General features: G+C 42.4%; 1 protein-coding gene across 1 annotated transcript in view; it reads left to right on the top strand.

Moving 5' to 3' along the window:
• LOC119414861 (putative ferric-chelate reductase 1) overlaps positions 1-12,110 on the top strand; it is a 139,225-nt gene that overhangs the window by 35,773 nt on the left and 91,342 nt on the right. The window contains exon 7 of the mRNA XM_037681982.1: positions 1,001-1,102. Coding sequence (XP_037537910.1) covers positions 1,001-1,102 — 102 coding nt within the window. The remainder of the gene's footprint in view (positions 1-1,000; positions 1,103-12,110) is intronic.

Genomic DNA, 12,110 nt, shown 5'->3' on the forward strand with positions numbered 1-12,110 from the left:
ATATCTCCAGGCAATCCTGATAATAATGTAGCCTGGCCCCGATAGCTCTCAATTTATCATCCGAGCCTCTCCTGCCCAGTGTCTGGTGTACGTGATCAATCAATGGTGACTTGTCAAGCTCCAGCACCTCCATTAGGATTTTGGCTAACACTTAAGATGTGCATGGGTCTGGCAGCTCAGGAACTCCAACAATCCTAATATTGTTACATTTCATATTCCCCTCCACAGATTCAAACTTCTTCATCCCCTCCAGTTCAGATTTTAATTCCATCACAGTTCCGCGGAGAGCCTCCACCTCATCTGAGCACACAGTGTCCATTTTCAACCTGTGTGATATTTAGTTTAACTTGGTCAAGTTCAGCTCTGAGCAATGCAATGTTTACAGAAAGCTTCTCTCTCACTGCTTGTAATTTGCTCCTAATAAAATTAAAACCATCCATTAGGGTTGCTTTCATTTCCATCCTAATTATCGCCACAACTTCAGACTTAATTAATACCAGAATGTCTGACTTCAGAGCTAACCCAGCTGTCTCTCCAGAAGACGGCGAAGGCAGAGACGATACACTTGTTGAAGTCATCCCATCTGCTGCAGCAGGTTCACCTTGGACAGGGGCTGAAACAGTATCTCTGGGTCACGTGGGCAGGGGCATCACAGTCTTAGATTTTTTCTATTTAGAGGCCATATTACAGCTCCATTGTAAAATTCCAGCGACAACACCAACTTCAGAAAACGATTTCACCACAGAGAAAGTGGAAATTTAAACATAAAGGCAGCTTGTCAGGTGGGTCTGACGGGAGTCCAGCAAAACGTCACTAATGCTCTGCTGCCATCTTGTGAACTCTCTACTTTTCACTATTTTAAATGAACTTATACCAGTGTGATATGGATTCAGAAAAGTTTTTCTGTTTTCAGTTAGCTTTTCCATAGATTGTAATATCATGAAATACATATTTCTGTTCTGTTTAAAATTTAATTATTTGTTTATTTGTCTTGTCTCAGGGTAACGATGATATTTATTTTTGTGGTATAAGCAATACTGGACAAGTGTCAGTTCAACATGCCTTTTCAACAGGACACATATCTCCACTAACTGTAGCTCTGGTAAGACAGTTTTTCTATTATTGGTGTGCATCAAGATTCTATTTCTTCTTCTGCCATTTTTTTCTGCTAAACTACACTTGCATATTTCTTATAGCACATATTCAAATGTCAAATTGTTTGACTCATTCAGGATGGTGGCTACGTCCTTTGGTTCACATAAAAAATACAACTAAACATAAAAATTAAAAAAGGCATTAAAAAATACATAAAGACCTGGATGACCCTAAATTTTCTTTTTTTGAATACAGACAAGATTGAGGTTTTGGTTTTTGGACCTGAGCGTTTTAGGAATAAAAATTTCAGTCTTTCTCCCTCCTTGGATGACATTAATCTGGCCTCCAGCTCTAATGTTAAAAATGTTGGTGTTATTTTTGATCAGGACATGTCTTTTAACCACCACATTAAAAACATTACTAGAATTGCCTTCTTCAATCTGTGTAATATCACTAAAATTAGAAACATCTCATCTATAAATTATGCAGAAAAACTGGTCCATGCATTTGTCACGTCTAGACTGGACTATTGCAATGGTTTATTATCTGGGTGTCCAAATACTTCTTTAAAACATCTTGAGTTGATCCAAAATGCTGCTGCCAGAGTCTTAACTGGAGTTAGTAGGAGAGATCATATCTCTCCAGTTTTAGCTTCTCTCCATTGGCTCCCTGTCAAAGAATTTGATTCAAAATTTTACTTCTAACCTACAAAGTACAAAGCTCTCAACAACCTAGCTCCATCTTATATTTAAGATCTTATTCTTCAATATTTTCCTAACAGAGCACTTTGTTCTCAAACTGTCATGCTCCTCTCTTGTGGAACCAACTTCCATTTTCTGTCCATGAAGCTGACACATTGTCCAGTTTTAAGACTGGGCTTAAGACGTTCCTTTTTAATAAAGCCTATAATTAGGGTTTGCTTGTTATGCTGCTATTGGCTTAGACTACTAGAGGACAAATTGACCTCATTTCCTTAAATGAATAGTTAAAATTGAATAGTTTTCATTTGATACTATTTCTATCTTAACATGTGATTCTTGACCTGCCATTGTGTATCTGTTCCTCTTTCCTGTTCCTCTCAAACACAGCTGGTCGAAGCAAATGGCTGCTTGTCCTGAGCCTGGTTCTGCTAGAACAGGGGTGGGCAAACGTTTGGACTCACGGGCCACACAGGGTTCTAAAATTGGAGCAAAGGACTGGGCCAGGAACAGATGAATGGAGTGTTTATGTGATGTTACACCCCGGCTCAATAACAGCCACCGGAACATAATTAATTATGGGCGATTCCACCTTATGCACCACTCAAGCAGCCATGGAGTCTGGATTATATGATAGAACAGTGATTTTATTTACAATAGTGAAATTATTGACTTTGTGGAGTCTTACCAACTTCAGGGCGAGCCCAGGCCAAAAGCACACATCTCTTACCTCAAGATGCTAATGAAAAACTCGAGAGAAGTCAAAATAAAGTGGCAGCCTCTCTCTTTAAACTCCTCACAAAATTTTTACAACTACGGGAGCTAAAGTTTTTTATTTTTTATTTTACCTTTATTTTACCAGGATAAAAAACACATTGAGATTAAAAACCTCTTTTTCAAGGGAGACCTGGATGACAGCAGGTCAGCTGTAGCAGGATGGGAATGGAAGCCAACGACATCACTTCTGCAGCTCCTCTTATGCAGCATCACAGCAGAGTATCTAGACAATAATTCACACACAAGGTTTTGTCTTTTACATTTTTTTTTTTTACAATTCACACACAAATAACAGTTTCACACATATAGCATGACTTACAAAGTGATTCCTGATGGATGATGCAATGAAGAAAAATAACATCCTGGTCTGGGTTTTCCTCTTTCACTTTATCCTGGATTCTTTTCAGCAGCCCAACGTTTTTTAGTTAAATTTCGTGATCCATCCATTGTGATATTAGGAAGTTTACTCCAGATAAGTTAATTCTATTGATGACAGCATGCACCTGGTTATAAAAATCCTCTCCCCATGTTTTTCCTTTCAGAGACTCCAGGGTCAAAACTCCTCCGTTATTTCAAACCTGTCGTTAATCCCACAGATAAAAACTAGGAGCTGAGCGGTTTCCTTTACGTCATTACTTTTTTTACTTTACCATGCATTATTTTAAAAACTCACCTTAGGAGAAAGGCTTGCTAGCATAATTAGCATTTAGCAAAGTGATGGCTGATATTATACTCTTTGAAAACTGCAACAGTTTCTTGGCATATATGCAGCCTTTGATTGGACCTCAGTGAGACACTATTTTGTTGTCCACGCCGTATTAAACACTTAGCACTCACTGTCCACTTTTTTCTATGATAAGCTTGTTTTTAAAGAAGGGTTCATAGGGCAAAGCAAAAAAGTGAAAAAGAAGAATAAGATTACTTCATCTGGACCAGTTTTTTTAAGTGAGAAATGTTTCGTCCTCCACCCAGAGGACTTCCTCAGTCTAAGTCTTGCCAACCAGATGTGTCCCATAGGTAGCCTTTACAGCTGTGTTTCAAGCCAACCTCCTGTTGGAATCTCAAAAGTAGGCTTTTAACACATGCAAAACACACCCATCCAAGCCAATCAATCATCATGTACAACAATCAAATGTTTAGAAGAAGATTACTGTACTTCAATTTTACTTTACCTCCAATAAACGTTAGTGTCTGCAGTGCACCATCTATTGGGGAAATGTGGTACTACAGGTAAAACTAAATCCAGCTTTTTTTTTTTCTTATTAAATGCAGTTTTTTAAATGTAATTTGGATAAGTTTGACAGGCCAATTAAAAAGTCCAACGGAAACCTGCAGGCCGGGGTTTGCCTATGCCTGTGCTAGAGGTTTCTTCTTCATGAGGGAGTTTTTCCTTTCCACTGTCACCTTCATGCTTGCTCAAGATGAGTTCTGTGATGAAGTTAAATTCAAAGCAGTCTGCTCCTCAGATAAATAATGTTAACTTGTTTTTTTTTGTATATAAGAACGTTTCTGTGCAGTGCCCTGAGGTGACTTCTGTTGTGACTTGGTACTATATCAGGCATGGGCAAACCCCGGTCCGCAGACCGTATACTTATATGTATACTTATACCCATGGGGCTTTTTAATTGGCCTGCCAAAATTGTCCAAAATTTGGACAATTAAAAAAAAAAAAAAAAAAAAATTATATATATATATATATTTTTTTTTGTTTGTTTGTTTTGTTTTTTACTTTATTTTTCAGGGGTGCTGAGTTAAAATTTAGGGGTGCTTAAGCACCCCCAAAAAGGTGAAAATCACCACTGATCCAAATTATATTTAAAAATGGGATTTAATAGGGAAAAATTCCTGCTGTCGTTTTACCTTTAGTTCCCGCATTTCCCTAGTAGAGCCGCACAACAGAAACTTGCGTGTAATAGAGGCAAAGTAACAGTGGAGAAGTAATTTCTTCTTCTACACTTTTATTTTTAATTTGCCCTACAAACTCCTGTAAAAATGAGTTTATCAAACAAAAGACAAGTGTACAGTGAGTGCCAAGTGTTTAATATGGAGTGAACAACAACATATTGTTTTACTGAGGTCCAATCAAAGGCCGTTTTTATGCCAAGAAACGGTCGCAATTTTCATAGAGTACACTTTGCTAACCACTAACTATGTTAGCAAGCCTTTCACCAATGGCATTTTTTTTAAAATTTTTTTTTAAGAAAGCATGATAAAAACAGAGCAGGTCTATTGTGTCCTGAGGGCCAAGATAAGTTAGGAAAAATCAGTTTTTCACACAGGACTGTGACTCGCCTTGTGGAACTGATTGATGAAGATATAGCTATCAAAATAAGCTAAAAAGCAGATACCGTTAAGTTACGATTTGTTAGCACTGGACGAAAGTAATGATGTAAAGGACTGCTCAGCTCCTATTTTTTATCTGCGGGATTAACAACAGTTTTGAGATAATGGAGGTGTTTTGACCCTGAAGTCTATGAAAGGAAAAACACGGGGAAAGGATTTTTGTAACCACCTGCTGTCATCGAGAGAATGAAGCTTCTGTGGAGAAACAATGTCACAACGGACACATCACCAAATTTAAGTGGAAAACATACCATACCATACCACTTTATTTATAAAGCACTTAAAACAGCTACAAAGCCAACCAAAGTGCTGTACAGACAAAACAACAGGTAACACACAAAGCAAAATACAAAATGAGGTAAATCAGAATACAGACAAAAAACGATGCAGATAATGACGACAAACCAGTTTGGAGCATACAGGATCAAAACACAGATCATCTGGTGTTGAAAGCTATTGAAAAGTAGTGAGTTTTTAAATGGGACTTAAAAACCAAGAGGGAGGGGGCCTGTCTGACAAGCAGAGGTAACTCGTTCCAGAGTCTTGGTCCTGCTACAGAGAAGGCCCTGTCACCTCTGCGCTTAAGACGAGTTCCTGGAACTGTGAGGTGCAACTGGTCCGCTGACCTCAGGGAGCATGGTGGGACATACGGTTGTAGCAAATCAGAGAGATGGGGGGGGGGGGTACTGTTCAGTGATTTGTAGACATACAGGAGTATTTTGAACTGGATTCGAAAGTGAACCGGTAACCAGTGCAGTGAGGCCAAAACTGGTGTAATGTGCTCTCTTTTGCCTGTACTGGTTAAAAATCGGGAACAGATCATCTGGTGTTGAAATCGGGCATTCTGGACCAGTTGTCAAGTCAAGTCAAGTCATATTTATTTATAGAGCACAATTTAAAACAGATAGACTGTTATCAAAGTGCTTAACACTAAGGGTAACACTAAGAAATAAAAAGCAGTAAGAATATACCTTAAAAATTTAAAACAACAGCATTAAAATGAAGACATGGAACAAGATATACTAAATCAACTCACACAGTATGAAACGCCAGAGAGAACAGATAAGTTTTTAGAAGGGATTTGAACACAGGAAGGGAGGTGGCATGCCTAATGTTTGGGGGTAGGTTGTTCCACAGTTTGGGACCCATGACTGAAAACGCCCCATCTCCTCGGAGCTTCAGTCGTGTTTTTGGAACAACCAAAAGCAGCTGATCGGATGATCTCAGAGCCCGAGAGGGAACATATGGTTCCAGTAGATCAGAGAGGTAGATGGGTGCGAGGCCATTTAGGCACTTATAGGTCAGGAGGAGAATTTTGAAATCAATCCTAGTTCTCACAGGAAGCCAGTGTAGGGAGGACAGAACTGGTGTGATGTGCTCATACCTCGGTGTACCGGTTAAAAGCCGAGCTGCAGCATTCTGGACGAGCTGTAGCCGTGAGATAGAGGCCTGGCTGACCCCAGCATACAGTGAATTACAATAGTCCAGGTGGGTTGTGATGAATGCATGGACTAGTGTCTCAAGGTCGGGTCTAGACAGCACTGGCTTGAGCTTAGCTACCTGCCGCAGTTGGAAGAAGCTTCTCTGCAGAACCGAACTGATCTGTTTGTCAAACTTAAAATCCGAGTCAAAAACCACTCCAAGGTTTTTAACAGAGTGCTTCAGATAAGGCTGAAGGGAGTCCAGGTTCACAGGATAAGAGGCGGCAGCTGAGCTAGGGCTAAAGACAATGACTTCAGTCTTCTGGTCGTTAAAACTTAGAAAATTTGAAGCCATCCATGTCTTAATGTCGTCCAGACATTTGAAGAGAGGGTGGACGGAACAAGCACTGGCTGGTTTCAGTGGCAGGTAGATCTGACAGTCATCGGCGTAGCAATGGAATGGAATACCATGTTTTCTTAGGATCGACCCCAGCGGAAGCAGATAGAGCGAAAATAGAAGGGGTCCGAGAATCGAGCCCTGCGGGCCACCGCAGGAAAGAGGCATTGAAGTGGATAGATTTTTACCCACCTTCACACAAAAACTCCTGTCAGAGAGGTATGAGCGGAACCAGTCTAATGCAGCACCTGTAATCCCAACCCAGTGTTCAAGCCGAGAGATGAGGATACTGTGGTCAACAGTATCGAAAGCGGCAGTAAGATTGAGGAGTACAAGAGCCACAAAATGACCAGAATCATTTGCTGTTAAAATGTCATTACAAACCCTAACCAAAGCTGTTTCGGTGCTGTGGAGCTGCTTGAAACCAGACTGAAAGACCTCAAAGATTTTGTTCTCAGTTAAAAACTGATTTAACTGAGTAAAAACTACTTTTTCCAGGATCTTGGACAGAAAGGGGAGTTTTGAGATTGGTCTGTAATTTGAGCAGGCTGAAGGGTCAAGACCAGGTTTCTTAATTAACGGTGTGACTACTGCATGTTTGAACGCCTCTGGGACCACGCTTGTAGCAATACTACTGTTTAGTATAGTTAGAACAGCAGGCCCAATCGCTGGTAGAACCTGTTTGAACAATGCTGCTGGGATGGGGTCCGATGGTGATCCTGATGGCTTCATGTGACCAGCAACTTTGTTTAACAATGGGAGTGTGATTGGTTTGAATTGCCTGAAAGTAGCAGAACATGAAACAAAAGCTGATGGGTCGACTAAGGAGCGGGGGATGGAGGCCCTGATCAACTCCAATTTGTTAACAAAGAATTTAGTGAAGTCATTGCAGGTGTCAACAGAGGCCTCCATACATGAATACGAAGGGACATTTAGAATGGAATTTACTGTTGTGAATAGGGCGCGGGGGTTGTGTCTATTTGAGTTGATGAGTTGGGAGAAATATTTGTTTTTTTCAGATTTGACAGTGTTCTGGTATTTTTTTAAACAGGTTTTGAGCAAAATGAAAGAAACCTGGAGATGGTCCTTTTTCCACCTGCGCTCAGCTCTCCTGCACAGGCGTCTTGCTGCCCTGGTGGTCTCATTCATCCATGGGTACTGGGCTCTCCTTGGTTTCCTGACTTTGAGTGGGGCCACCAGATCCAAGATCTTAGTGCAAGTCACATTGTGGTTACTAAGCAGCTCCTGAGCACCGACACAGGCCGAGGTTTCAGTTGTTGTAGCAGCAGTGGTAATAAAGGCAGAGGAAAAACGAGCAGCAGTTGAAGGGTTAAATATACGACAGGTCCTGGGTGGAGCGGGAGATTTAGAGACACGAGCAAGAGGTATTACAAATGAGATTGGTTTGTGATCAGACATGACAGCATCCCCAATTTGCAGATTTAACACAGAGACACCACAAGACAGAACAATATCAAGAGTGTGACCCTGATGGTGTGTGGGGCCGACAACATTTTGTACCAGGTTTAAAGAGTGGATCAGATTTAGAAAGTCCTGAACCAAAGGCTTTTCAGGGCAACAGACGTGCACATTGAAGTCCCCTAGAATCAGCACACGGTCGTATTTTAACAGTATTGCAGTGAGAAAGACAGACAGTTCACTGATGAAGCCTGTGGAGGATTTGGGCATCGATAAAGCACTGCAATCAACATGGGGTTGGAGTGGCCCAGTTCAAAATGCAGCAGTTCAAAGGTCTGAAAAGATGGTGTCTGTAACAGTCTGCATTTCCAGATTTTCTTAAAAACAGCCAACACTCCTCCACCTCTTCCAGATGACCTCGGGCAGTTAAGAAAACTACAACCAGCAGGCACAAGTTCAGAAAACACACTTGACTCACCCGGAGGAAGCCAAGTCTCTGTCAGAAACATGAAGTCCAGATTATTTGTGCAGAAAAAGTCGTTCATGATGAAGGTTTTGTTTGTTAAAGACCTCACATTGAGGAGAGCAAACCTTGTTGGGTCAGCAGCTGAGGGAGAAGTTGGGGGGGGGGGGCGCAGATCAGTAGTTTCAGTTTGTTTACGTCAGGTCCTCGTGTCCTCCGGCCGAAGAAAGTGCAGCCGGGACGAACAGCCGGAATCCAGGAGCCGCCGGACACAGCAGGGTCGTTGGTACGATCTGATGGGGCAGCAGATGGTGCCGCTGTTGGACCCGGGTTGGTTTCGGTTTGCTGGATACGGTTGGAAACACCGCAGCTGGGCGCGCATTCGCTGCACGCCTCCGACCCGATGTTCTGCAGCAGACAGGACTCCACGAGGCATCCAGGTGGAGAAACCTCAGTCCGGTGGACAGCTGTAGCTGAGGAACGAGCAAGGCTAGCTTTGAGCCTCACGAGGCGGCCAACACGTCTCCCACGGCGACGAGAGCAATGTTTTCGTGCAGGCACGAAAGTCGCGCGCTGGAGATACCCAGGTACATTCCCAAGCAGCGGAGGTGGGGGCCCAGAACCCCGATCAAAATATTCATAGGAGGCGAGATAAGTGGTGGAAAATTGTAGATTGAGCAGATGCTGGCGATCATACACCAGTAGTGAGCTGATCTTATTGAAGAAAAATGATAAAAATAGCAAAAAAAGAAACAGAGTGGACAGAGGTGAACGGCAAGCCACCAGCTCGGGTGCCATCTTGGAGAGACTCTCCAAGTCTTGTAGTCGTGCAATGGAGGTCTGACTGATACCAAACAGGAGCAAATTGTAGTAATCAAGCCTAGATGTAATGAATGCATGTATTACTGTCTCCAGGTTATTTTTGGACAATATGGGCTTCAGTTTAGACAGCCGCCTCAGTTGGAAGAAACATGATTTTACAATCATGTTTACATGATTGTTAAGTTTCAGGGAAGGGTCCATTATCACGCCCAGATTAGTGACTCTGTTTTTCTGACAGGGTTAGAGCGTAAAGATCGATGCAGTGGTTTGTGATCGTGTCGGTGGGAGGGAACAACATGATTTCAGACTTCTTTTCATTGAAACTTAAGAAGTTTAAAGTCATCCAGTCCCTGATGTCAGCCAGGCAGTTGAGCAGCGGTTGAATAGAGCATGTACCATTGTGTCTTAGGGGGAATTAAATTTGACAGTCATCGGCATAGAAGTGGAAGGGCATGTTGTGTTTCCGGAAAATAGCACCAAGCGGCAGCAGGTATAAAGAGAATAGGAGGGGACCCAGTATGGACCCCTGCGGAACACCCCATTTAAGCTCTGCCTCTGCTGAACTAAAATCCTTGATGGAGACACAAAAGGATCTGTCAGTGAGGTAAGATCTGAACCAATTGAGGGCTGATCCTGTGACGCCCACTCACTGCTCCAACCTAGCAATGAGGATCTCATGGTCGATGGTGTCAAAGGCGGCTGTGAGGTCCAACAGGACAAGCAGCACAGAATCACCGGTATCTGTGAATCTGAAGATGTTGTTAAAGACCTTCAGCAGGGCAGTTTCAGTGCTGTGGAGAGGTTTAAAGCCAGATTGGAATAGCTCTAAGATGGCGTGACCCTCCAGGAAACACTTCAACTGGGACTCGACTATTTTCTCCAGTACTTTAGAAACAAATGGGAGTTTGGAGACAGGCCGGTAGATGGAAACGACTGAGGGGTCAAGGTTTGGTTTTTTCAGGAGAGGCTGGACAGCAGCATGTTTAAAGGATTTTGGCACCACACCAGTGGATAAACTACTGTTTACTATGGCAAGAATGGACGGACCTAGAGTTGGAAAAACCTCCTTTAGTAGTCGAGGGGGGACCACATCAAAGGGGGAGCCAGAAGGTTTCAAGCTGCACATGACCTGCTCTAGAGAAGATAGAGTGATGGGTTCAAAATAGTCAAAATGAGCTACAGATTGAGGTGGGATGGATGGGTCATGAGTTGGAAGGGAAATGAGATCCCGGGTGGTCGCAATTTTTTCCAAAAAGAAATGTAAGAAGTTGTCGCACAGTTCAGTCGAGGCTTCCAGAGGTTATGGTTCAGTGAGGTGGAGAACAGAGTTTAGGGTGGAGAAGAGGACACGTGGGTTGTGAGAGTTTGAGGTAATTATATCAGAGAAGTATTTGGATTTAGCAGCTTTTACTGCTTTCTGATAATGGCGCCAACTCTCTTTAAGTATCTGGAAAGAGACCTGAAGCCTGTCTTTCCTCCACTTTCGTTCCACCCTCCTACATTGCTGCCTAGCGGCCTTGGTGACGTCAATCAGCCAAGGTTCTGCTCTCAGTTTTGATTTTCTAGTTTTAACAGGCGCAATATGATCCATAGTCTTTAAGCAGACAGAGTTGAACTGGGATGTCAGCTCCTCAGTGGTGGTGAGAAACACTGGGGCCTGAATTATCATTACAGAGTTATAAACATCTGTGAAACCTGCGGCAGTGAAGTGGTTAATGGTCCGGGTGTGACGTGCAGGAATGCACGACTTAGGAGTTAGATGGGGAGTGTGAACTCAAACCGGACTGGCATGTGGTCTGAAAAAACATTATCACCAATAACAAGATTATTAACAGTCATATCATGAGTTAAAACAAGGTCCAGTTTATGTCCACACTCTTGGGTGGGACCGTTTACATGCTGCGTTAAATTAAATGAGTCCAATAAATCTAAAAAGTCTTTAACCAAGGGCTTCTCAGGACAGCACACGTGCAAATTAAAGTCCCCAATAATGAAAACATGCTCATATTTTGGTGTGATTTCAGCCAAGAAGTCAGAAAACTCATTTATGAAACATGTCAGGCTACTGACAATAATCTAGGATAAAGTGAAAGTAAAACCTCGACCAGGATGTTATTTTTCTTCACTGCATCAGGAATCACTGTAAGTCATGCTTTTTGTGTTGACGAGGGAGCTCTGCCCTCCGCATGTTCATAGATCGGATCAGGTACCTCACAGGAGACCTCACCTTAGTTTAAGAGAATTTAATACACACAACAGTTAAAGCATTAGAAAAACAGAATTCCAAAATGCCTTTTGGGAGACAATTTGGTGGGTACTTCACCTGAGAAGTTGCTCGCCCAAAGATTGTCTGACGCTACTTCCTGTTGCAAGATATTACCATACCATACCATACCAATTTATTTATATAGCACTTAAAACAGCAACAAGGCCAACCAAAGTGCTGTACAAAAGAACCAAACATGCACAGCAGACAGGAAAACATAAAATAGAAATACAGATACAAATAGCAGCAGAAGCTAACTAAAATGGCCAACAGAGTAGAGAACAGACCGGACCAAAACAAATCACACCGTGTTAAAGGCAAGCGAATAGAAGTGGGTCTTCAAGCGAGACTTAAAGACTGAGAGTGTGGGAGCCTGCCGGACACTCAGTGGCAACTCATTCCACAGTCG

This window comes from Nematolebias whitei, chromosome 9 (genome assembly GCF_014905685.2).
Source record: "Nematolebias whitei isolate Nwh7 chromosome 9, NemWhi1, whole genome shotgun sequence".
Taxonomy (NCBI): domain Eukaryota; kingdom Metazoa; phylum Chordata; class Actinopteri; order Cyprinodontiformes; family Rivulidae; genus Nematolebias; species Nematolebias whitei.